General features: G+C 47.5%; 1 protein-coding gene across 7 annotated transcripts in view; it reads right to left on the reverse strand.

The window, feature by feature from the left end:
• SNX29 (sorting nexin 29) overlaps window positions 1–24,807 on the reverse strand; it is a 528,389-nt gene that overhangs the window by 392,807 nt on the left and 110,775 nt on the right. For all 7 annotated transcript variants that reach the window (XR_007411267.1, XM_025416475.3, XM_049111381.1 and 4 more), the window contains exons 12-13: window positions 9,678–9,741; window positions 7,400–7,528 (exon numbers count right to left, since the gene is read on the reverse strand). Coding sequence is in view for 6 of the 7 variants with exons in the window: in XM_025416475.3 (XP_025272260.1) it covers window positions 7,400–7,528; window positions 9,678–9,741 (193 nt within the window). In the remaining variant the exon portion in view is untranslated. The remainder of the gene's footprint in view (window positions 1–7,399; window positions 7,529–9,677; window positions 9,742–24,807) is intronic.

Consider the following 24,807-nt stretch of genomic DNA (forward strand, 5'->3'; position numbering starts at 1 on the left):
TGCCTTTAATCCAAACTCATGCATTATAAGTAGGTGCAAGCACTTAACTGCATCATGTTTTCCAGCAAAGCCATACCTGGCCAATATATATTGAAATCTACTTTTTATTATAAATTACTTTCCTTTTTTTTCTCCTTCATAGCAGTTAGGGTGTTACACTCATTATTTTGCTTTTTTTTTCATTATTTTAATAATTAGTTCTATAGGTAAGTTATAGCAGCTACGCATTTCATTTCAGTATAGTAAAGGGGACCTTATCCAAATTCCACCCCCAAATATTTTTATTATCCTAAAAAAGGAATACAGACTCCTCTAGAGCCTGAGAACTACACATCCACATGATTCAGTGCTTATCAATGAGGTCCAATTATTATTGGACATTAAGACCCAAACAAGGCAAGACAGAAACGAGGACATACAGCCCATGTTTGACCTTCTCACCTATGACCATTGGACTCAGGATGAAAACCATCATCAATGCCTTTAGATGGAAACTTAAAAGAGATTTACTGTCCTTTTTCACTAGAAGCATACTCCTCCTTTTTCTCTAATTTAAAAATAAAAGGCAGACACTGAGATTTAAAGCTTTCATGGAAAGTCAGTAAAGGTCTCCAGGGGTCCAGATGGAATGATGGGAGTGGGGCACCTAGCACCTTACCCAACCTTCCCTTACTGATTGTGCAGTACAGTTCTGTCTCACATGCAGGACAGAAAGAACACTGGGAGGAACTGAAGGTCAAGTGAAGGCCAGTGACCAAAGGCTCTAAGATGCTCACTGCAAGAGAAAGCTAGGACAACGGAGAGACCTACATGCTCTTGTCTGGCCTCAGCATCAGGCACCCACAGCCAATGTACCAGCTAAGAAATCAGGGGACAGCCACTGAACATTTATGATGAGCCTGGAGATCTCCTGAAGGCTTTAGGAGCATTAGCTCCTATAATCTTCCCCACAAACCTAAGAGAAGTATAACAGGCATGATTTATCTGCCTGCCTCGGAGACCTGGCGAGATAGCCAATCATGGCCTTCTGCTCACTCCCGGCCACAATATGCCCAGTGAAGAGTCTAAGAGACTATATATGGACATCATCAGGAGAAAGTCTCCTCTCTTTGGATCTTACACAAGGCTCGGTGCCATCAGAGGTCACTTTGCTGCTAGGTGCAGAGGCCCTACCCAAGAAGGACACAAAGAGCCAAGAGCAGAGGAGAGGGAGCACTGACCTCACTGGAGAGCCCAGGTCCAGGAACACCTGAATAGAGTGACCAGTCCCACCAACACCAAATTGCCCTGTTGACCACAGCTAATTTGGATTGGGTTTCTACAGCCAAAAGCTTATTAACATTAGTTCAGATTATTATGCACCAGTGCACAACCAGGGAAAGGAAGATGTAAGAAATTGCTAGGTGACCCAGCCAGGACCAGAGTCACTGTGCTGCTTCCTTAGCCAAGGGTTAGACACAGCCCTTGCAAGCCAGCACTCAGGACACACCACACAACATCCTTTTTGTCCTCTCACAGGAAGTATGGGGAGGAGCCCATGCTACCCACTGTCTTTTAAATTTTCAACAGAGGAGAAACCAGAGGCTCAGAAGGACGAAAGAAATGGCACCATCATACAACCAACATATTCTTGTTTGCACACTAAAGTGCCTCAACAGGAGATAAAATTGTGACCAAGAGTATTAGTAAGGCCAGTCCCAACAGGCGACAGGAAGCAAAGCTCTTTAGCTGGGCTCTGTGGAACCACCCACTGGGTGCTCTTCAGGACAGGCTCTTCACTCTTCATGAATCACGGCCAGCCACACGTCTATTTGTGAACCTAACAGGTTGATGGTTGAGGGAGCAATGTTGCCTAGGCACAAAGGAAACAACTTGCTCCAACCCCCTATTATCCAAACAAAGAAGTCTGGTTAGTTAGGACTCAGGATTGTAACAGAGAACATCAGTCACAAACTGATTCAAATAACTGAAGGAAGTAATTAGTTCATACAACTGGTAAGTCTAGATAAATAACAGCTTCAGGAAAGACTAGATCCAAGAGCTTAAGGTGTATCATTAGAACCTGCCTGTTTCTCTCTCCCTCCATCTCTCCATGGTGTTACCATTTGGGGTCAGGATCTTCCCACATAGCAGCAAAGACTGATGCCAACAATGCCTGTCTTACCATCCTATCCTCTCAAGAATGCCATAACTGGCTCTTAACAAATCAACTTGGCCACATGACCTTCTGTGATCCAATCACAGTGACCAAGAAATAGAACAAGCTGACTATCCAGACCTGATTACCTGCCCTACTCTGGAGACCAGTTAGGCAGTGGTAGGGTCAGTCCCACCAAATCACACAGAACAGGAAGGAAGAACCACTCACCAAGAAAGACTGGGATAGTGTCTGCCCCAGGAAGAAAGAATCCTGGTGGTGATGGTGGGCAGGCTCCAAACTGACCCCCAATGATCCCTGCCACTTGGTAAGCACATCCATGTGTAGATCCCTCCTACACTAAATCAGGGTTGATCTGTGGGACAACAGGAAACAGGGAAAGTAATAGGTTTTCATTCCCAAGATTAGGTTGTAAAAGAATGACACCATGTCTTGCATGTTGAGTGTGTTCTCTTGCTCTTAAATTACTCACACTCCAGGAAACCTGCTACTGTGCTGTGAGCCACCCTACTGGTAGAGGCCCATATGGCAGGGAATGGAGACCTCTTACAAGAGCCTTAGGAGTAAGCTTGTAAGTAGACCCTCCACAGGGGCACATGGTGACTCAAGTCAGTTAAGCATCGGACTCGTGATTTCAGCTGGGGTTGTGGAATTGTACCCCACATCACGCTACACACTCAGCAGGGAGTCTGCTTGGGATTCTCTCATTCTTCCTCTGCTCCTCTTGTGCACACAGGTGTGCTCTCTCAAATACATTAAAAAAAAAAGATCGTCCAGGCCTAATCAAGCCTTCAAATGACTACACCCTCATGGTCAACTCTGAGAACCACCCAGCTGAGCCACTCCCTGATTTCTAAGCCCCAGAATTGTGGAGGATCATGAACATGTATTTTCAACTACCAGACTTTGAAATAAATTTGTTACAAAGCAAAAGCTAAGTAATAAAATCAACAAAAAACAGGGGAACCCTGGGTGGCGCAGCAGTTTGGCACCTGCCTTTGGCCCAGGGCGCGATCCTGGAGACCGGGGATCGAATCCCATATCGGGCTCCCGGTGCATGGAGCCTGCTTCTCCCTCTGCCTATGTCTCTGCCTCTCTCTCTCTCTCTATCATAAATAAATAAAAATTAAAAAAAAGAAAAAAAACAACAAAAAAAAAAAAAAACAGAAAACATCCTAGCAATAATCCAATTACCCTGCTCACTTGCTTCTCTCAAAGGTAGTTCGCATGTAAAGGCCTTCTTTCTGTGAACACCTGACTCCTAGCTTCAGTTTTCTTAATTCAGTAGGAAATAATCCTTTAGGGAGGGAGACTCACAGGCCTAGAATTGCTATGGACACTAATGCCTCCACCCTGGGACTGAGCAGCCAGTTAGGGCCATGAAAGCACTGAGCTGGTTACACAATTTTGTTCTTGCCTGAGCCAGGACAGCACCAAAAGAAAGCCATCAATTTTGAGCAAAAAGGAAGGTGATAAAAAGCTGATTTTTTCCTACAGTGTTTCAGTTTTACAACATTCAGAGCCAGTATAGCACACACGTACAAACACACACAGCATATTCCCATACTCACTGCAAAAAATAATTTCACTTTTTAGGGTCTGAAATAGCCTAGCATTTAATTGTTTCTGCACCATTGCCAAATTAAAATTCAGGTTTTGATTAGATAAGGTTTCTTAGTAATATAATTATTGTACTCAGGAAAAAAAAGATTATGATAATTAACATTTATTGAGCACTTATGAAGCACATTGACTGAGCCAACACACAGTCTCTCACTTTATCCTGCAACAACTGTGAGGTCCAGGATTTTTTTTAACCTCCTCTTACAGTTAAGGAAACAAGGAAGTCACTTGCTCAAGCTCATACAATAATGCAGCAGCAAAGCCATGATTCAACTCCCACAGGCCAACGCTGGAATCCGTGCCACCAACTACTAGACTAAACCACCTCCATTGTGACACCTGCCACCTGAACACAAGAGGACATGAGAACAGAACAGCCCCAGTGCAGGCACGTAGTCAACCGCACCCCAGGCTCACAAGCAACAACTGACCACACACCTCTACCATCCGGCAACACTGATAGCTCTCCTTCTGGGGCAAGGAGCAGTAAGAGAGTTCCAACAACTAACAGAGGAACTCTCTGGAACAGGTCAGCAGTTGGGCTGTATCAAAACACACATCCTGGGGATCCCTGGGTGGCTCAGCAGTTTAGTGCCTGCCTTCAGCCCAGGACATGATCCTGGAGCCTCAGGATCGAGTCCTGAATCGGGCTCCCTGCATGGAGCCTGCTTCTCCCTCTGCCTCTCTCTCTCTCTCTGTCTCTCATGAAAAAATAAAATCTTTAAAAAAAAAAAAAAAAAAAAAAAACCTCACACATCCAGCTGTTCCATTTGCATCCTTGTTGTCTCCTGCTTAACTGTGTGCAATTTCATAGGTGTTCCTTCTGCAAACTTTCAGGCACCTTCAACTCTTAGCTACCCACTGTTCAAATGGGGTTAAACCACCCGGGTTGCCCAGCGGTTTAGCACTGCCTTCGGCCCAGGGTGTGATCCTGGAGACCCAGGATCGAGTATAGAGCCTGCTTCTCCTCTGCCTGTGACTCTGCCCCTCTCTCTCTCTCTCTCTCTCTCTCTCTCTCTGTGTGTGTGTGTGTGTCTCATGAATAAATAAATAAAATCTTTAAAATAAAGACTGCTTAGGAAATTAGGTTCATCTATTCCATTCATGATCTACAATTCCCCCAGAATTATCCTATATTAAACACACTAACTATAAAATACACTCAACTGCTCATGTCCAGAGCCTCACGCCCTTTTGAATTTTGTCCTTTCTGGTGCAGATCATCATCCTATTTCCTCAACAAGGAAATGAACACTTGCTGATGTTCAATCACCCAGAGATGCATAATCTGCCAGCAACAGAGTGGGGACTCAAAGCTAAGCAGACCCCTAATACAACCCCCAGATGACCATGAATAGCAGAACCAGAGTGTTTACAGACTTCAGCCTTTATCATAAACACAATTATATGACAGAACCCTGGCATGGCCAAGGCAAAATGGTGGTCCAGTGGAGAAAATGCCAAGTACTGTGCCTGTCATTGTCCTTCAACTGCCTGATGCATTGAGATGCATCATGAGGTCTTGAGAGGTTATTTTCAAGTATGAAGAAAGCAGAGTTCTAATTAAAAATAGATCATTGTGCCAACTTTCGAGAACATATACGTAACAATTCCATTAGTGCCACACACATCACAGGGCAGAACCAGGGCAGTAATGCTGCTATGAATGACAGGACTCTGGACTCCCTGCACATCCACAGGACATCATCTCCTGGCCTTTCCCCAAGATTTATTCTTTCCAGAGGGTGAGCAGAGGCACAAGCAGGAGGAGGGGCAGAAGGAGTGAGCATCTCAAGCAGGCTGTCTCCTGAGCGCAGAGACCAACACAGGCTGAGATCAAGAGTTGGCTGCGTAACTGACTGAGACCCAGGAGCCCCATCCTGGTCTCATTTTAAAGTAGCTTTAGGGGAGGCTGGGTGGCTCAGTGGTTGAGCATCTGCCTTTGGCTCAGGGCATGATCCAGTCCCACATCAGGCCCCCTACAGGTAGCCTGCTTCTCCCTCTGCCTAGGTCTTTGCCTCTGTCTCTCACGAATGAATAAATAAATAAAACCTTTAAAAATAAGTAAATATGGGACGCCTGGGTGGCTCAGGGATTGAGCGTCTGCTTTCAGCTCAGGGAGTGATCCTGGAGTTCCAGGATGGAGTCCCACATTGGGCTCCCTACCTGAAGCCTGCTTCTTGCTCTCCCTGTGTCTCTGCTTCTCTCTGGGTGTCTCTCATGAATTAATAAGTATAATCTTAAAAAATAAATAAATAAATAAATAAATAAATAAATAAATAAATAATAAAGCAGCTTTAAAGAACCACTGATAAACTGTTTATCCTACCTAACAGGAAAGAACTCAAATGTCCAACAAATGGGAATTATTTTAATGTGGTACATTAGCTCAATGCAATGCCATATCTGGGCATATAAAAGCCACTAACATAAAATGTAAGTGCTTCAGAGAAGCAGACTAAGAAATGACAGTTATAGATTTTAAGTGCAGTACATAAAAATGTTTGCATGTGAACAAATTCAGGAAAATCCACATTTTTATGGGACTTGAGATTGTGAGCTTTCCTTAATAAGATATAAACTAAATCACAGGAAAGGAAATAAAATGGCTTTTCACTAAGAACACACTCAACTGTACTCTTCATTAGGAAGTTGCAGATGCAAACCATTATGCCAATGCCACTTTTCACCTTACCAGGTTACATTACCAGGGACCCAGAAATGGGGCCTGACCTCTGTAGGCACAGCTGAGTAGAAGCAGGCCTTCCCACCTGCTCCTGCTGGGACAGTTAGCTCAGCCTCAGAGGTTGGGGATGTGGGGCAGAGGAGGTGTTGACCTCTATCTACCTTAGAAAACTACTGCACTTTGACCCAGCAATTCTACCTCAAGGAATTTTTCTAACAAATATAGAACAGAGTGACAAACACAAAGGTTATGCACTGTGGCATCATTACAAACAGTATTAGGAAATGATCACAAGCCACTTCCAATGCCTGGCTGTCAGCATCCTGGTCAGATCAACTCTAGTGTAGATGAGAGATCAGAAACTATTGGAAAGGCAGTGGCCCCAGTACAGCAGTACAGAAGCATCTGTATGATGTCCAGTGAGTGGGGGTGGAATAAAGGACCATGTTTCACAGAGGTCAAAGGAAGGCAGGAGAGGTAAGTGAAAAGACAAAACAAAGGACATGCGTGGAACATCTCTGCACTGACCACTGCCCGCTCGAGGGGGACTGCATCATTTAATGCTGTGTACTTTTTATAGTTTGAACCATATGTATGTATATCATTCAGTAATTGTAAGTTAAAATTTCAAATGTATAGTTTTCCTTTGGTCTTTTTTGCTGATTAAAGTGCCAGGGAAGGGACACCTGGGTGGCTCAGCAGTTGAGCATCTGCCTTCAATTCAGGTCATGATCCCAGAGTTCCAGAATTGAGTCCCACATGGGGCTCCCTGCATGGAGCCTGCTTCTCCCTCTGCCTGTGTCTCTGCCTCTGTCTCTCAGGAATAAATAAATCTTAAAAAAAAAAAAAAATAGTGCCAGGGAAGGGTGTGCTTGAGGTTTGCACAAACCTCCGCTGCCACACCCACTTGTCAGGCCCTCTGCACCCCCTACCTTGCCAGCGCCTGGATCTTCAGGACGTGCCTCTCTTCCTGCTCAGCCACCTTCTTTTTCAAGGTGTCCACCTCCTGCCGCAGGGCCGCAGAGTGCTCCATCTCACCGTCAAGCAGGTTCCGCAAAGACCTGGGCAGAGGGGCCATCTGTTCAGACATGGCCAGTGGAGACGGCCGCACCAAAACACACCCCTTCATTTTCCACAAAGGGTCTGTATGAACCTGTGTTCCAGTCTATCTCATGTGAAGTGATTTACAGATATACCCAAGTCTGCTCATGTGCCTCTGAGGAAGAACCAGGATGTGGCCCAGGCTCTGTGGCGCACGCCCCCCCGCCCCCCCCCCCCCACACACACACACCATAGCAGTGGCCAGCAAAATTAAAGGCAAAGAGTGGAGAGACCCCCAGGCAAGCTCCTTTCAAGGCATGCCACCCAGAAAGGCCACACATGAAATGAAGACCATTTTGTCACAGCTGAATCAGAGAAGAGATTTAACCAGGGAAGAGATTCCAGGACAGGCCCCAAGTGTCCCGTGAGCTGAAAGAGTAGAATACGGACAGAGGCCTCCTCTCACTTCCCCTTCTACCCACAAAGCACACTGGCATCCTGTCTACCATCTCCAGGTGACACGGGCAGACCTAGTGTTTTATAGTGTTACCTGGGTTCACACTGCAGGGATCCTGCTCTGTACTATGCTTGAGAGTTAATACTCCAAATAACATTCACTTCTCGGTCATCCTTGGTCTTGTAAAGCAGACAAGACAGAAGCTGTTCCAGAAAGAGCCATGATTAGCCACCGAGAAGTGAGCCAAACAAGGTTCTGACTATACTTCACTGGACCTCGAATGGATCTTTTCAGAGAGCACTTACTGACTTTGGGGCCCCTACATCCCAAACCTAGTGTACAGGTGACATCAGGATATAAGCAGAAGTGGGACTGGGAGTTTTGCGCGCGCGCGCGCACACACACACACACACACACACACACACACACCCCATTCCATCACTCACTCAACTCTGAAGTCTGCAGTTCCTTTAGGGCTTTGAAAATATTCCCTTCTTGGGGCCTGCAACCCCCTGACACAAACATGGTGTGACTGTTTTTCCCCCACTGGAAGGAGAAATTGACTATAACTATTGTTCTTCACAAGGTAAGACAAAACCTACAGTTTCTTCCAAGAGAACAGCTCCAGCTAGAGCAAAGAAAAAGAATCCTGTAGTATCTACAAGCCCTTCATTTAACGTTTCTTAGTTGGACAATTGTGCTGTCTCGAGATTCCTTTTTTTAAAAATTATCTTTTGTTTTAGAAATCATGCTTGTTTTTCTTTTATGTGTTTTCGTAGAGGAGGAGGAAGAAGCTTGTCGAGCAGGGCCCACAGTAAGGTTTACGAAGGACAATCATGATTGCCTGTCACCGTGGACACTTAATTCCTGCTTGCTGCTCGGAGTAGGAGAACAAGGAAGCAACAGGAATGCACACACGCAGGCCCAAGGGCGCATGTCCCCTGACCCCCGGGGAGACAAACAATGGCTCGGGAAGCCTAACCTACAACTGCAGGCAAATCCCTCCACCAACTGCCCTGAGGCCAAGACAAGGTCACAGTTGAGAAGCTCATAGTCAAGGCCACCAGATGGGAGCAGCAGAGCTCACACAGGGCAAGCAGCTACCATTGTTTTCAACAGGGAACCCAAAACAATTAAAGTCTTTACCTTCTCACTATCTGCAATTGGGCTTGTTTGTTCTGAACAAGCCAAAAAGAAGTCAAATACCATCTTGCCCTAGGTATCCCTGATTTGAGAAAACTAAGTATCTGAGTGCTCAGGACATGGGAAGACAGGCCTTCAAATAAAAGGTTACTCAAAAGCCTGCTTTGTGTTGGGGGGCGAGGGGCAGAGGAAGACAGCCAACAGGTATGGGGTGCTTTTGAGGTGAACACATTCTAGAAGTGGACCTTGGAGACTGCTGCACATGCGTGCAAACACTGAACTGTACCCTTTAAATAGGCTGATTACATAATATGTGAATTGTATCTCAGAGTCTCCTTTAAAAAAAAAAGTTCAGGAAGATTGCTTTACCAAATCCTTAGTTTGTTCTAAGGTAGATCCATGATTGGAAGGCTTTCATCCCCTCCCAATGCTAAAGTGGTACATCCTACACAAAAGGAGATCGCTGGTCACAATCTTGTCAAAGCAAGATTTCCTTCATCTGTAATATTCTTCGTCCCGGAGGTTTAATGTCAAAGAGACTATTCCTCAAGCCTGAAAAATCAGGATACCTGTTCTCCTCTTCCAGCTCGTCTTTCCTGTTCATCATGGCCACGATGGCTTGTCGAAGTTCACCTAAGGGAAGAAAGCACAGTCGAGATTACTCAGCAGACCCCGCCCATTTCACCATTCCTTCATCGAGCTGGATTATGTGCTATTTAGGGCAAGCTGTCTAGACAAGTTCCATTTTCCCTTTCAAAATTAATTCCTGTTCAGTCTGAAAGACCCAATGAGCACAGCTGATCACTTATTAGCCACACAAAACGGGAGGGGAGGGCACAGTGAGGTGTGAGGAGGGCTCTCTTCAGGGAGCATACTCTGCACTGCTACGGGAAAAAGACAGTCTTGCAGCTTCTACACACTTTTCTGAACCCCTACTACTGGACCATATCTGCTTTGAACAACAATCTATTCCAGGTACAGCTGTTTATCAACAGAAGAGAGAGCTGATCAAGTGCCATTTGGCTCCACATGGACATAGAAACACTTAGTAAACCTTAGAAACACTTAGTAAAACCTAAGAGCTCTGGTTTTCCTACATGGACTTCTCTCATTAGTACAGGTGACACTAGAAAGGGGTGGGGCCTCCCCAATACACAGTCTTGACCTACAGGTGCTACTCCTGTGGGGATCTTCAACTTAGGAAAGCATTCACTGATAGGAAACCATGCTTTTAAATAAGCATGCAACTTTCCTACCTCCAAACTTAACTGTTGTCACAATCCATCCACGTATTAAAGACGCTGTTTAGCGTTATCACTCAGATCTCAAGACACAGAACTTCTGGATTTCTCCAAGAGACCCAGTTTTATTTTTTCCCTCCCTAACAAATCCTGTGAAATTTTGTTTCCCTCTTGGGATTGGCTGCTGGAAAGCTCACAGCCAAAATTACACATCCAGTGAGTACACAGAGCCATGTGGCAACCACGATAGGCCGTTTTATAGGTGTGCTAATGAGCTCAAACAGATTAAATACTGACAGCACTAAAATTTGAATCCAAATCTCCCCAATCCTAAACTCTGCGCTGGACCCCAGGAGATAGTAACTGCTACCAGTCACATGTGCAGATGGAAGAACTTGGATTTTACAGAGGCCTCACAGGGACATTAGTCCATAACCGGATCAAAACCGAGTTCTCAGACTCCAGGGGGACACTGCCATGAAGACACCAGCACTGGCAGAAGGTGGGAGGGCCAGGGAGGAGACCCAGGTCACACGTGTGCAAGGTCCAGAAACAAGGCGTGTCCAGAAATGAGGCCACAGCCAGGACCAGAGGGGCACAGCTCCTGCCACACGTAAGATCCAAGTCACACATGATCCTTCCAACCTTTCAACATTTGAAAAATTAGAAAAATAAATAAGCAGAAAAAGCAGTTACCTTAAAAGGGTAAGAGTAAGGGTGGTGGCAAGATCAAGAAGGAGGGAAGTAAGGTTAGGAAGAGTTTGAGGCCTAATGAGACCAAAGGGGCTGAGCTGCCCCACAGCCCCCCGAGAGACAGGAACCAGCTCACGAAGCAGATAAAGCTACAGAGTGCGTGCTCCTTAAACACCCACTGAGCACCTACAAGGTACCTTCCCAAGTTAAGGTGAGGTACCTTAACTCACTTAAGGAAGGTCTTTAAAGGAACAATACCCATTCCCATATGCCTATCATGAAACAGGGTCTATAGGACTTTGCCTTCCAAACTTGACCAGGTAACTGGGTCCTGGCTCTCAGGCTCATCCCAGTCTCTCATTCTCCCTCAGGTATGAGAAGCAAAATCAGCACCCACCTTCCCAACTCCCTGGGGTGCCAGAAGGTTCCGAGGACAGAGGGGATGGGATGGCGCTATGGTAAACCACTGCCTCTTACACACTGCAGCAGGGAGCATTATCACCTTAGAAGAACATCAACGTATGCAGTTTAAACTGAAAAATGGGTGGGGCAGTTGGGAGCCACACACAAACCACCCAGTAATCTGTCCTATGACACCATGGCCATGAAAGGGGAAAAATAAAGACCAAGGACAGGCTAAGATCTATTTGGTTTTTCTCTTCAAGAAACCCAGCACCAGAGGCCAGCGACCTGAAATCGCTCCTGTACTCCAAGGACTGCTTGAATCCAGAGTTTTCCTACCAAGCCACCTCCCCACTGGGGTTCTCTATCAGTCCAAACTTCACATAAGGATGGAAGAAGAGGATATGCACTTACAGTAAGAGTTGCTCCATGAGGCTGGAAGAGGTGAAATTTTTTTTTCTTCAATAGACTTATTTTTTAAAGCCATTTTTGGTCCATGGCTGATCTGAACGTATGGAGCTTTTCCATGCACCCTCCCTGTACATTGGTTATGAATGATGAGCCTGCACAGACACACTGTAACCACCCCCAGGTTAACATCACAGCTTGCCCTTGGCACAGAGTACTCTCGGAGTTTGGACAATGGTACTGATGTGTGTCTGCCATTATAGTAGCACATAAAATAGTCTTGCTGTCCCTAAAACCCCCTGTGCTCCACTTGTCTATCCTCCCTCCCCCAACCCAAGAGAAATCCTCTGGAGAAACTACACTATCTGTAAGCCTTCTGTTCTGTGGCAACACGTGACACGCATGTCTGATTTATACTAATGAGCCATGTGCACTGGATCCAAGCAGCAGGAGCACCCTGCAGAGCACATGTGCACAGCAGGGCACCTCCACCGCCACAGCACAGCATGGGGTGCCCCGGACTGCTCAGTCCCCCTGTGCCTCTGACAAGCCTCTGCTGGAGGGAGCACTTCACCACCCACACACTGGAGCCTTATGCTGAGATGTCTGCGTCATGCCCCCTCCTGGTGTCACCAGGCATCGCCAGCCTCTTTACTGGGGGCTGCAGCCTCTGACCAGAGGCCTTCCTGAGAGGCTCTCTGGGATGATTTTAACTGCACCATTTTGACCCTATCCACAAGTTGCTGGGATTCATGGTCAGAATTGGTTTTTTCTAATGTTCATGTCCAACTTGCAGTCTTATAAAACCCAGCCCCCTTCTTCAGGCCCAGATGAAAAGGCATGTCATCCAGGAAGCCCTCCAGGATTTGCCCACCCCTCAATAAGTTGCAGAATGTGTACAATTAACCACCTATCTCTCGCAATTGGCTTACAAATCCTTAAGGATGCACAACACATCACACACCTTGGGTCCCCAGAGGTCCAACCCATTAGATGCTTAGTCAAGGTTCATGGACAATGAATGGTCTAGACACACTATTCATACCCAACTACAATACCATGGAAACTAACAAGAGTAACAGCTGCCACGTGATAACCACTTTCTACGTGTAAAGTATCCGCATCTGGCAAGTCTGGTCTCAATTTTCACAACCTAAAGAGGGCACTCAGTAAAGAGAAGAAACCCACACTGGGACAAGGCTAGGGGGTCTGAAAGTCACCTTCCACACCCGAAGGCCAAGAATTGGTCCTGCCAAAGGCATTTTCCACAACAGGTAGAGAGAATTTGCTTTAGTGGGGATCTGGGAAGGGCAAGGTGGTCCGGTATGGGTTCAAGAACCTTCCACGCCAATGACAGGAGCACAACCCATGAAGCACTGCCATCAACAGGCTCCTGGGCTGGGCAGATCCTACTTCAAACCCCAGCTCAGCCACTTAACGCCTGGTGGCACTATAGCAATGGTTACCTATCACCATACTTAGTACATTTTCCTTCAACAGCAGGGGACAGAAAGACAGGGATAAGGTACAAGTGACTGCCAAAGTAGGAGTTGGTTCAACTGAGCACATTTTCAGGAGTTATGAGATTTTACAGAGTTCCTATGCACCTCAACCTTGGGAAATAAGATTTTTTTTTTAAGTGGTCTAAGCCCTAGAGCAGCAGACTAGATACTAGAATTTTCTGATGTGTCAAACAAGATCACCATGGGAAACGTGGGAAATCAGACCTACAGAATGAGGTGTCACTTAGAGGAGACAGAGTGTCTAGGTTCTGGGGGCATGGCACACAGGGATCCCAGATACTGCCTCTCAGACTTTGCAGCTAAAACCTGCATATTCCACAGGTGAAAGACAGCCTGGAGGAAGCAACAGTCCCCAGCAAGTCCCAGAAAGTTCCAGAAAACATGAATGCTCTTCTAGCAAAGAAGAGCCATGTAGCTGGAATGAGAGAGCCTGGCCACAGGCTCACCTTGAAGGGGCCCCAACCACACCACGCAGGAGTCACCTGTGAGAAACAGTGGGATGACCAAGGCCGAGCTCATCATCCTCGGATACCAGCATCAGAAGTAAAAACAAGGCTGTCAGACAATCCCTCCCACCCTCCCCATGCCACCATCACAGCACATTCATTCATGGTCCCCACAAAGAAGGAAATGTCCCAAGTTAGCGGCTATCTGCTAACAAATGCTGGGGACAGACTTTACTTTCATACACCTCCACCCTGCTGACTTTTCTGAAGCAGCAAAGCCAGTGAGTAACGCTGGGGTTGGTTTTCACAGACCATGTAAATATGGTATTTGCCCGAGCACTAGTGACACACGCCAGCAGAGGTGCTCCCTACCTTATAATTTTCTCTCTTCTCCCCCAGCAACGCACATCCCATTACTGGTTTAGTCTCTAGTATTGCGGTTTTCTTCCTTTTTATTACCTGCCACAACACACGTTTCAAGTGCCCACGGACCAGCCTCTCTGCTCTGCAGCCTCCACAGAGTCTGAGGGTGTCCCTCACCCGAGGCTGAGGGCAGAGGACCAACCACCTCAAAAATTGATTCCTTGCCTGGCTTCAGAGAACTGACTAGCAAATCCGGCCAAGTACACAGGAGAAGGTTCGCTTTAACCCCAAGAAACTGATCTGAGATAAAGAGCAGCATTTCAAATCACTGTGGAAAGATGGATTCGTCCATAAATGTTACCAGGGCAAGGAACCATTTTAGGAGCAAGAAACAAGACTTACATCTCTGCTTCTGTTATGTATCCACATTTCAAATGGAATCATTTAAATGTGAAGTGTGGCCATAAAACACTTAGAAATATGTGAACAAACATTTATGCCATCTTGCAACAACAGAGGCCTTAACACAAAAGCAAACAAGTCCATGAAAAAAATTACATTTTGTTTTTTTAAAAACTCTTCCCATCAAAAAAAAGGCGGGGGGGGGGGGGGGGGGCAGGGAATCCCTGGGTGGCTCAGTGGTTTAGCACCTGCCTTCGGCCCAGGGTGTGATCCTGGAAATCCAGGATCCAGTCCCACGTCAGGCTCCCTGCATGGGGCCTGCTTCTCCCTCTGCCTCTGTGTGTGTGTGTGTGTCATTAATAAATAAATAAAATCTTAAAAAAAAAAAAACCTCTGCCCATCAAGGGCCCGTCTAACAAAAAAATGATCCATTATGGAAACTTGACACTGTTCGAAGGCAGCCAACAGGCAAAGCAGGGGAAAAACAAACAGGTTTTCTCATGAAATCCCAGATCCCTCAAGTCCTCATTCTGGGACCCCAGGCAACCCCCCTTGGCTGAACACTGCTGCTCATACTGCCAGCCTCACAGGATAGAGCAGGGGACGGCAGAAGTTTTAGTAGAATTTAGCCACACTCACCCGTTCTCAAATAGTCTCTGGCTGCCTTTGTGCAACAAAAGCAAAGCTGAGTTGTTGGGACAGGAAGGGAGGGTCCTGTGTGCCTGAAATAGGTACCATCTGGCCCTTTATAGGAAAAGTTTATTTTTTTTTATTTTATTTTTTTTTTAGGAAAAGTTTATCGGTCTTAGGAGAACTGTCCAGAAACTCTAGCCTCTACTCCTCCATGGCCAACCATCTGATTCAGGCCTGGAGGTAGTGGGGCCTGCCAGACATTCATGCCCGGCAGTGGAGCTGACAGGCTGGACCCCACTAAGCCTGTCGACCAAGCTGAAATAGATGTGAGCCGGCTGGGTAACTGCTGCCTCAGACCCTATGGACCCCTCCCCCCAAGCCCTTCAGAGGTCTCCTCAGCTATGCTGCTGGTCCCTCCAGCTGTCCATTCAGCCTCCTGCCCTGGATCGTCTTTGTTGGGCTTCATGGTCTTTGTTGGTTCCCCAGAGGCAGCTGTGCCTACACCTAGGGCTCAACCATCGCCTGCATCCCATACATGTCCGAAGCCCCAGCAAGCATGGACCATAGTCCCCAAGGTGGTTCACACCTTGCCCATCTCCTGTACTCCTCCCTGCTCGGTCTCACAGAACAGACCCATTCCCCTTCTCTCATGCTTCTGGGTCTTGGCGCAGGCTGTCCTAAAGGACTTGGAACCTCCTTTGGGTTTCAGGCAGGGATCACCTCTTCTGTGAGGTCCTCGCCCACAGGCAGTAGCAGTCAAGGAGCCAGGATAGGTACCTGGCAGTCAAGGAGCCAGTCTTATTCACACCCCTCCTCAAGACTCTGACCTCACAGGCCTCCAGCTACAGGCAGGGAGATATAGGACAGCTGGTTACTTCAAATAGAGCCAATCAGAGGGGGTCCTCCAGGAGTTTAGGATGGGCCAGTCTCTGACTAGAGATAAAGGAATGGTGGAAGAAGATACATCTGGCCAAGAACAAATGGTTCGAAGGTGTTCTACCAAGATTCATGTGCTGAAAGCTGAGCTGAGGACAGCTGGCCAAGCCAGGGACCAAGGAGCTGACAAATACAGGAGCTCAAGTATGCCAAAGAGGAGCCAGTAAAACCCCTCCAGGCAAACCCAGCACAGAGAAAATACAGAGTTTCCCAAAGGGGCTGGCGTCTGAAGTGTCAAACATAAGCCATAAAGCCCTGCTGCCTGACACTGGGGCAAAGACAGAGAGAAACCCAAATTGTGAGAAGAATCCCTATGGATCTGGTAAACTCACCGTTGGCTGACTTGGTCTGTAAGTGCACAAATGTAGCAGCCAACATAGCTCTCTGAGGGTGACTTGCAGAGACCGGAACCACAGGAGTAACACAGGCACAAGGAATTGCCACCCCAGCTCCTGCCTGACTCCTCCCAACACCCAGGCCCCTGGGAGCTCCTACTATCATGCTCTTGTGTTCCAAACCTCAACCATTCCAAGTCCTCACAGCCAACGGAGTCAACAAGACCCCTTTCCCTAAGGCCCTGTCACACCTTGTCTATACTAGCATGAAAGAATCTATACAAGCCTTCCACCCCCATAGAATAGGGGGAGAGGTGGCCAGAACTGGGGGCCCCCCACCTGCTCCAGCCCCTGTCCACAGTACACCCAAGACCTGAAGAATGCATGAAGGGCGAGATGAATTAATGAGCGATTGGTGCCCACTGCTAAAGTCTGCTCATCTCCAGGAACAGAGAAGCATGGGATGGGCCAGACAGAAACATCAACTGTGCTTAATAGTACGTTCAAGGCCTATCCGGAAAACACTAACCACCGCATGCACAGCTGTAATTTCCTGCCCCAGGGACAGAGACTCAGGCTCAAACCCAGCTTTTTCCAATGGGTCTTGGGAATGGAAGGGAAGGCAAATTCTTCTATCATCACCAGGCCATAAAACTGGACCATTCCCCTCCTCCTCGGCACATGAATCCACCCACGCGGATCTCAAATTTCCAACAGATCATCAGAGCAGGAACCAGCACAGATGCAGACACACACTACAGATAACACCCTTCGTCAAGGGATGACGGGTGTCGGAGGCGGCTATGTGAAGTACTGGGCCAGTGACAGCGGCCGGAGAAGGAGTGCCTGCCCATATATTCAGCCACTGAAGGCCCTCTAGGCAGGGGAAATGATCTGGAGATTAATTTTTAAAAAGGAGTTCAAAGATCACTTTAAGAGGGAGAAAAACGTAAGGACTAAGATAACTGGATGTAGTCTATCGGGACGTATGGGTGCACGCGCATGCACACTCTCACATATACATAGATCTGTATAATAATTCTTTGCCTTTATATAGCATCTCTTCCCAAAGACCTCAAAGAGCCTTTACAAATGCTCCCCTGGGGCCCATACTCCGTTATATTTAAAGAGAGAGCTCACGAGGGCACAGGCACAGAAATAAATAATATGCTTCTACGGCTATATACTTAACCTACACCGTCATTTTTCAAACTTAACTTACTGCTTTTTATATCTTTTCCTGCCTACCCACTCCCGCTCATCTCCAGGAGAAAGGATAAACTATATCGAGCTCCACTTTAACTTCAAAAATCCATCAGGCCCTTGCTGCCTTTTGTTCTGTTTCCAGCCTCCTCCTGACAACTCAGGGTTTCTACTTTGTGATTTGTTAAGATTGTGGGGGGGAGGTGCCCCCCCATACGTGTTGCCAATGCTCCAAGGGCCAGCGGCAACCCTGCTGCATTTCCTGTGTGCCCAGCCAGGAAAGAGCACGCTCTGGCCACAGTCTCCTTGGATTCCCACTACCTCCAGAGAAGCAAGGCCTACTACACCAATTCTATGAATGGGGAAGCAAAGACCCAAAAAAAGGTACCTGCTGCAGGCCATGGAGCTGGGAGTTGGTAGGACAAGGCCCTACCCTGGTCAGCCTCCCTGGGAAGCTTGCCCCTGACCTGCACTGGCAGGGTCAGCTGGAGCCAGACCCCGGGATGGGGCACACTCAAGACTCAAATCCCCAGCATATAGCCTCCACTCCCCCAACCTCTGCCTACTATGGGGGAAAAAAGAAAAAAATCAGGAATCTAATTAAAATCTCCACCTCACCTCACCCTTAAAACTGTTTCTACATAATCCAGAAGAAAAGGTTTGAAGAGCCCATGGGGACAAAATGAGGTGGGGGGGGAAAAAAAAAATCACAAGGTAAAGAAAAATACAAGAATGATCAAGTTCTAAATCTTTATCACCTTCTGCACATGTGAAATTTTGGGGTTCGCGCTCATTTGTATACATACTCATGTACTTACAGCAGTGTATTTACAGCAACTTTAATACAAACTTTAAGGCAAGTGTCCCAAAAGCAAAAGCAGATAAGTCCCACAAGTTATGGCAGTGAACATAGTGAAGTCCTCAAAGGGATGTGGGGCCAGCTGGAAGAAGGGAGAAGGTGGCCCCACCACAGCAGCAGCCCCTGTCTCCAGTCCACTGTCCCAGGCTACCACCAGTTCTGATTGGTCAAGAGAAGCCAGCAACCACGTTTTTTATGCAAATCTGATGTTAAATACAGTTGACAAGGCTCTCATCAGGCAGGCTCAGCACATCATGGCTATGGGCCACCACTCTGAGATCTGCTCTGAAGCTGGAGTTCTTGATCACCATGCCATCAGCTTGCAAATGGCAGGGTAAGTAGGGCACATAGGTATAGCCATTTAAAAAAAAAAAAAAAAAAAAAAATGTCTCACAGAGAATGTCACAAGTATGGAATTGGAAGGGGCTGGAAGCAGAGACTGGAAACCCCAGGAAACTCCCCAGGAACCTCAAAGTAATGGACTTGGGAATCAACAAGAATCCCAGTGCCCCACTCCACTGAGAAATACCTAGAAAAGGGGTGCCTGGGGGGGCTCAGTCAGTGAAGTGTCTGCCTTCAGCTCAGGTCATGATCCCAGGGTCCTGGGATTAAACCACACATTGGGCTCCCTGCTCAGTGGGGAGCCTGCTTCTCCCTCTGCCCCTCCCCCCACTCCTGCTCTCAAAAATCTTTTAAAAAATGAAAGACCTAGAAAAGACAACAGCAGAATACATACCAACTGTCAGGTTAGGAGTGACTCGGGGGCTGGGGTCTCAAGTTCATACCCCCTTACACTTTTTCAGATGTCAAGAACAATCTGTACATTTATTCTCCAAAGTTAAAAAGAAAAATCCATCAGCACATCATTCAGTTTTAAAGAAGTATCTGCCTTAAGAACTAAAAACAGTTGTAAAGGTTGCTTCAAGGAGAAGAAATAGAATGGAGGAACTTATGAGAATGAAGATAGAGGGAGTATAGTCATGGCTTTTGTTAATAAAGTATGGAGATGAACGTCCCATAATGTGAAACCAACCTTAAAGTGACCAACTGAGCCATGCTCAGCACACTCAGCATCACACAGCCAGCACCTTGTTCTAGTTGTGAAACTAGACCCCTCCAAAGTAAAACCCTTCACCCAAGAAGCAATTTCTCCCACACTACCTGCCACCCTGGTGTCCCCAGCACCTGCTCATCTGCATTCTGATTCTGTGCAATTTCCTCTCCCAGAATGTCCACACTTCCAGTCCTACAACAGGTAACCTTCTGTTCCTGGTCTAGTCCACTTAGGTTTCCGAGGTCCACCCACATCGGAGCACGTACCGGGGCTCATTCCTTTTTATGGCCTCACACCCTTCCATGGTAGGGATAAGCACATTTGGTCCATCTTTCATCCTTTGATGGACATGTGAGCCACTTCTACCCTTGGTGACTGTCACTAGTGCCGCATGAACATTTGTGTACACATACTTGTTAGAGTCTTCATGATCAACTCTTCACATTAGGCACCCGGGAGAACTGCGGGGTCACAGGGTAATTCTGCACTTTCTGGAGAACTGCAGAGCCTTTTCCCCCCTGCAGGGAGGCAGTAGAGTTGTTTACGCTCACTGCATCTCACAGGAGATTCAGATGTGTGTAGTAGAGAGCCAGGCCCTCAGCACCCAGCACAGTCAACTCTTATTCTTACTTTCATCATTATTCACTGCAAGTATACTTTAAAGCAAGAAATCACTACAGATACAGTTAAAATTGATTCTGGAGAAGGAGTCGGGCAGTGGAGATGGAAGGAGCAGAAGACAGCTGCTCACCTAAGAGGTAATCATTGCAGGAGGCAGCAGGTGGTTTACTTCACCGGCCTACAGACCTCGCCCTCTCTCCTTCCATTTGTAGGAAGCACTAGTTATGGGCTGGAGCATTTTATTAAAAAGGCCCAGTGAGAGTAGAAACCAGTCCAGTGTCTGGTTTTAAGGCAACAAGTGGAATTCAGGTGTTAATTAGATGGTGTCAGACAAACGCAAAGCTGTACAAAGCAGGGCCTACCTGCTTTTCACTGCAAAACAGCTAGATCAGCAGGTCCCATAAGGAGGTGGACATTCTACCAAGGTACTCCTGCTAGCACCACTGAGAACTTGGGCCATCTTACTGCTGTGCCTGTGAGATTCCACATACCCACCTGCCCTGTGGGTATGTGGAATCCCTGTGTTGTGCAGTACAGCCCAGCAAAAACTACATCAGAAGCTCTTGGGACAGATACATCTTACCTGCTGGGCCCCATACCTGCCTGAGGTTTTATTGGCCTGACTCCTAAGCCACACGGGTCCATAAGCCCTGGGTAAATGGAGAAACCAGGCTCCTCCTCTGCGGTGGTGGTAAGCACAATCCTTACTATAGAAAGATTTCTGACCATAAGGAACACAAAGATGGTAGCACCATGCCCTCCCCACTACTCCAGAGATACCACTGCCAGAATTCTCAGCTCCCACAATGTCACAAACGTGACACCATGAGGAGGTCCTTCCTGGAGATGGTCTCTTGGGACTGACCAAGATCCTGTCAGCATCCATGACATTCACATACCACCGTAAATCAAGGGGCAAGAGGACCCCCCCACCCTGTTCTGTCCAGCACAGCTTTTTTAGGAGTCCAATAAAGGCTGAGAGAGACTAAGTCACTCACTCAGAATCACACAACTGGGAAACCGGGAAGCCTGCTGTGCAGGGAGCCTGTGTTCCCCATCACTACACTGCAGAACCGGATGGGGGAGACACAGTCCTTTGTCCTGAAGGATCGCCACGGTTTCTCTGGGGAACTTGTGGAGCTTTCCCCCTTCAGGGAAAGGGGACAAAGCAGGTATCCTAACACTCAAAGAAGTCTGATTAACCACTCCAGCCTGCTCTCAGGTGTTTACGTTGGGGCTAGAACATTAAAGGGGACACAGCACCCCCAGAGGCGGTTCGGGGTCAGTGTGACTGGGAGCAAGCCAAAAGGGAACAGCTGATGCCGAGGAGACTGCCCCAGGTCTAGCAGTCTCCTGCATGCAACAACTTTGCATCTACTGCTAACTTTGGAGCAACGGTCAGGGCTTGGCTGCATTAAAGGAACCAAAGAGTTCCTTACTTCATGGGGCTGATGCGGTCATGCCCCATTTTACAGATGGAAAAACCACAAAGGGCTCTGCCAGTAACAGTAGTTAGCAGGATACAGGCCTCCTCATACCAGACATCAGGTGAAACATTCCAAAAGTGATCTCATTAAGCCCTCTCAGCAGTCTCATGAAACAGGTTCTATAATCAAACCCATTTCATCAATAAGGAAACAGACCAGAACCCAGACCACCTACATTGAGACCCACAACTACCATGTGATACCTACAGTCTCCCCAACCCCACAGTGGCATCTCAGAAAGAGGCCAGGGCTCCATACCAGCTGTATTCTGCATTCCCCCCCACTCACACTCCCCCCAAAAGATTAACATTCTCGATTTTCATCAGACTCAAAGCCTCAGCAGGTTCTAGGCAGAGTCAGCTGGGCCAGAGGTCAAGGACGTGCTTTCCCTAGCTCACTACTCCTCTACTAACAGAGGAGGAGGGAGGCCGGACTGCCTGACCCAAGGCTGCCAGTGCCATCTAAATGCAATGATGTGGGATCCCTGGGTGGCGCAGCAGTTTAGCGCCTGCCTTTGGCCCAGGGCGCGATCCTGGAGACCCGGGATCGAATCCCACGTCGGGCTCCCGGTGCATGGAGCCTGCTTCTCCCTCTGCCTGTGTCTCTGCCTCTCTCTCTCTCTGTGTGTGTGTGTGTGTGTGTGACTATCATAAATAAATTAAAAAATTAAAATAAATAAATAAATAAATAAATAAATAAATAAATAAATAAATGCAATGATGTTCCCACGTGCTAGAGGCAGGAGAAGGAATACTCCCTTACTTGACTAGAGCTCGTTCCTATCACCTGCAACCAACAGAGTCCTACCCCAGAAGCCACATCCTGGAACCTACAGTGAGCTGGCACTGGAGTCAGTAGCCAGCAGGCTGGGAGACTCATGGGACGAGAAGAGGATGGAAGCAAAGATGAGAGATGAGACCGGTAACAAGTAAGGATTCCAGGTCCTTGGCTGGTTCAGCTGCTAAGCAGCCAGGTCCTTGAGGTATTTCATGGCCACTCGGCATCTCAGGTGTCCCATCTATCAAATGAGCTGTTTAGACAAGCTGGTCCTCTAGACTCCTAGCTCTGCAATGCCAAGCTTCTTCGGAAACAGCAGAGGGACCTTTCCAGTTTCTGACTCCTGCAAGCTAATCTAGAGCATCAGACATCCCCATCATCTGCTCCTTCCCTGCCGGCTAGCTGCATTTGGCTGGACGGCCCCAGGCAACCAGCATAAATGTGACCCGGACCTGTCTAAAGCACCAGGCCTGCTACGGCCCCGAGGGTGGCCACACCGACATCTGCTGCAATTGGCCTCACGCACAGTGGAGTGGTGGGGTTAAGTGACGCAAGGAAGATTAATTGCACGTGAAATACCCATAAATAATTAAGACATCAGCTGCACAGCTTCCTTCCGCCCTCAGGCTGTGATATCCTATGTGTGGCCAATTCTCAGACAGATTCACACACATAATCTGCAATTAATTAGAAGCACACAGCTACGGAGGACATAGGCCAATCTCACACCAGACGGAGTCAAGCGGTTATCTGCTGTCCTGCTCTACACTTTGACACGTGGAGGTCGGGTCTGTGTCACCAGTCCCAGCTCCACTACTTCCCTCCCATGCAGCCGTGGGTATGTCACATGCCCAGACTGTTTCCCTACCTCCAAAGTAAAGCGATTTGATGGGAGAGAGGACAGGGAAGTGCTCTGTAAACAAAAAAAAAAAGGGGGGGGAGGCTAATGGCTAAATAGCCACCCACAAGCTGCCACCTCAGTCATGGATGGCAGGGAGGACAGGCACAATGATGCTCCCAAGTCTTACTGTTAAGGCAGGGGAGGCCCAAACAGGTAGAGTGACAAGAGTCACTCAGAACACAAGAGGCCAACAAGCAATGGCAAGCATTGGAGTCTCCGGACACCCAGCATACCACGTTGTCCCCGAGTACGGTTTTTCCACTGCTGCTGCTGTGTGCAGTGAAGCAGTCCTCCAGCACCCTGGGGACTCAGAGAGGGGGCCATCTCGAACATGAGGCAGAAAATCTGGGTGGGAGGAAGAAGAAAGCAGGTACAGACCTAGGAAGGAGGTGGGAGGTACAGAGACCAAGCTGCCCCTGGGGCCGGTGACAGAGACTCCTGAGCTAAGAGCAGAAGGACTTTCAGGACTAGCCAGACTGAAGGAAGAGAGCAACTGGATACTGAACAGTCAGTGGCCTCGAACATTCATGAAGGGAGGGCTCTTTCACCCCTAGTTCACCTTTACACCCTCTTCTGCAGGAAGCCTTCGGGACTCTAGAAGATGAAGCCAATACTTCACCTTGGGGCAGCCTGAGGACCACCACCCCCCTCCACTGGCTCAAGGGGGAGAACTGTAGGAGCAGGAGCAAGCCTATCCTCCCTGAATGTCCAGACTAGCACAGCGCCTGACAGCTTTCCTTAAGGCTGGAGGGGACTATATGGCTCAGTCCTGGCCAGCAAGATAGAAAACCAAGCCTACTAAGTGGACTAGGGCGGAGGACCTTTTATTTTCCTAGTAAGAAATAGCAGGAGCTACCCTTTCTCCCTTGTTTCCTGCTTGAAAATGGGTATGGTATCTAGAACAGCAGCAACCAGCTTGCAAACACGAGGCGGCAAACAGTAGGATGGAAACACACAACTGAAGAAGTTTAGGGAAGCTTCCGTGTCTCAGTGGTTATAAATAATCCTGCAGTCAACACAGGGGTGCATGTGTCTTTTCCAATTAAGGTCTTTATTTTCTGTGTAAACACTTAGTAGCATAGAGGATCAAGTGGTATTTAAGTTTTTTGAAGAACCCCCTCCCCAAACTGTTTTCCATGGTGCTGTACCAATTTGCAGGTAGAATTTAAGAAACAAGAAAGACAGAAACAGACTCTCACGGAAAGCTGGTGGTTGCCAAAGAGGTGGGGGGTAAACAGAGGATTAGGATAACAATTATCTCAAGATGGTTGAATGTTATACACCTGAAACTAACAGAATATTCTAGTGCAGTTCAAAAGTAAGGAAGTTGGGGAAGAAAGAACCCAAATCAGAGGCACGGAGCACCTGAACCATGCCAGCAACTACCCACCTCCCAACCGGTTCTAGGAAGGAAA

The sequence above is a fragment of the Canis lupus genome, chromosome 6 (assembly GCF_003254725.2).
Source record: "Canis lupus dingo isolate Sandy chromosome 6, ASM325472v2, whole genome shotgun sequence".
NCBI classification, from domain to species: domain Eukaryota; kingdom Metazoa; phylum Chordata; class Mammalia; order Carnivora; family Canidae; genus Canis; species Canis lupus.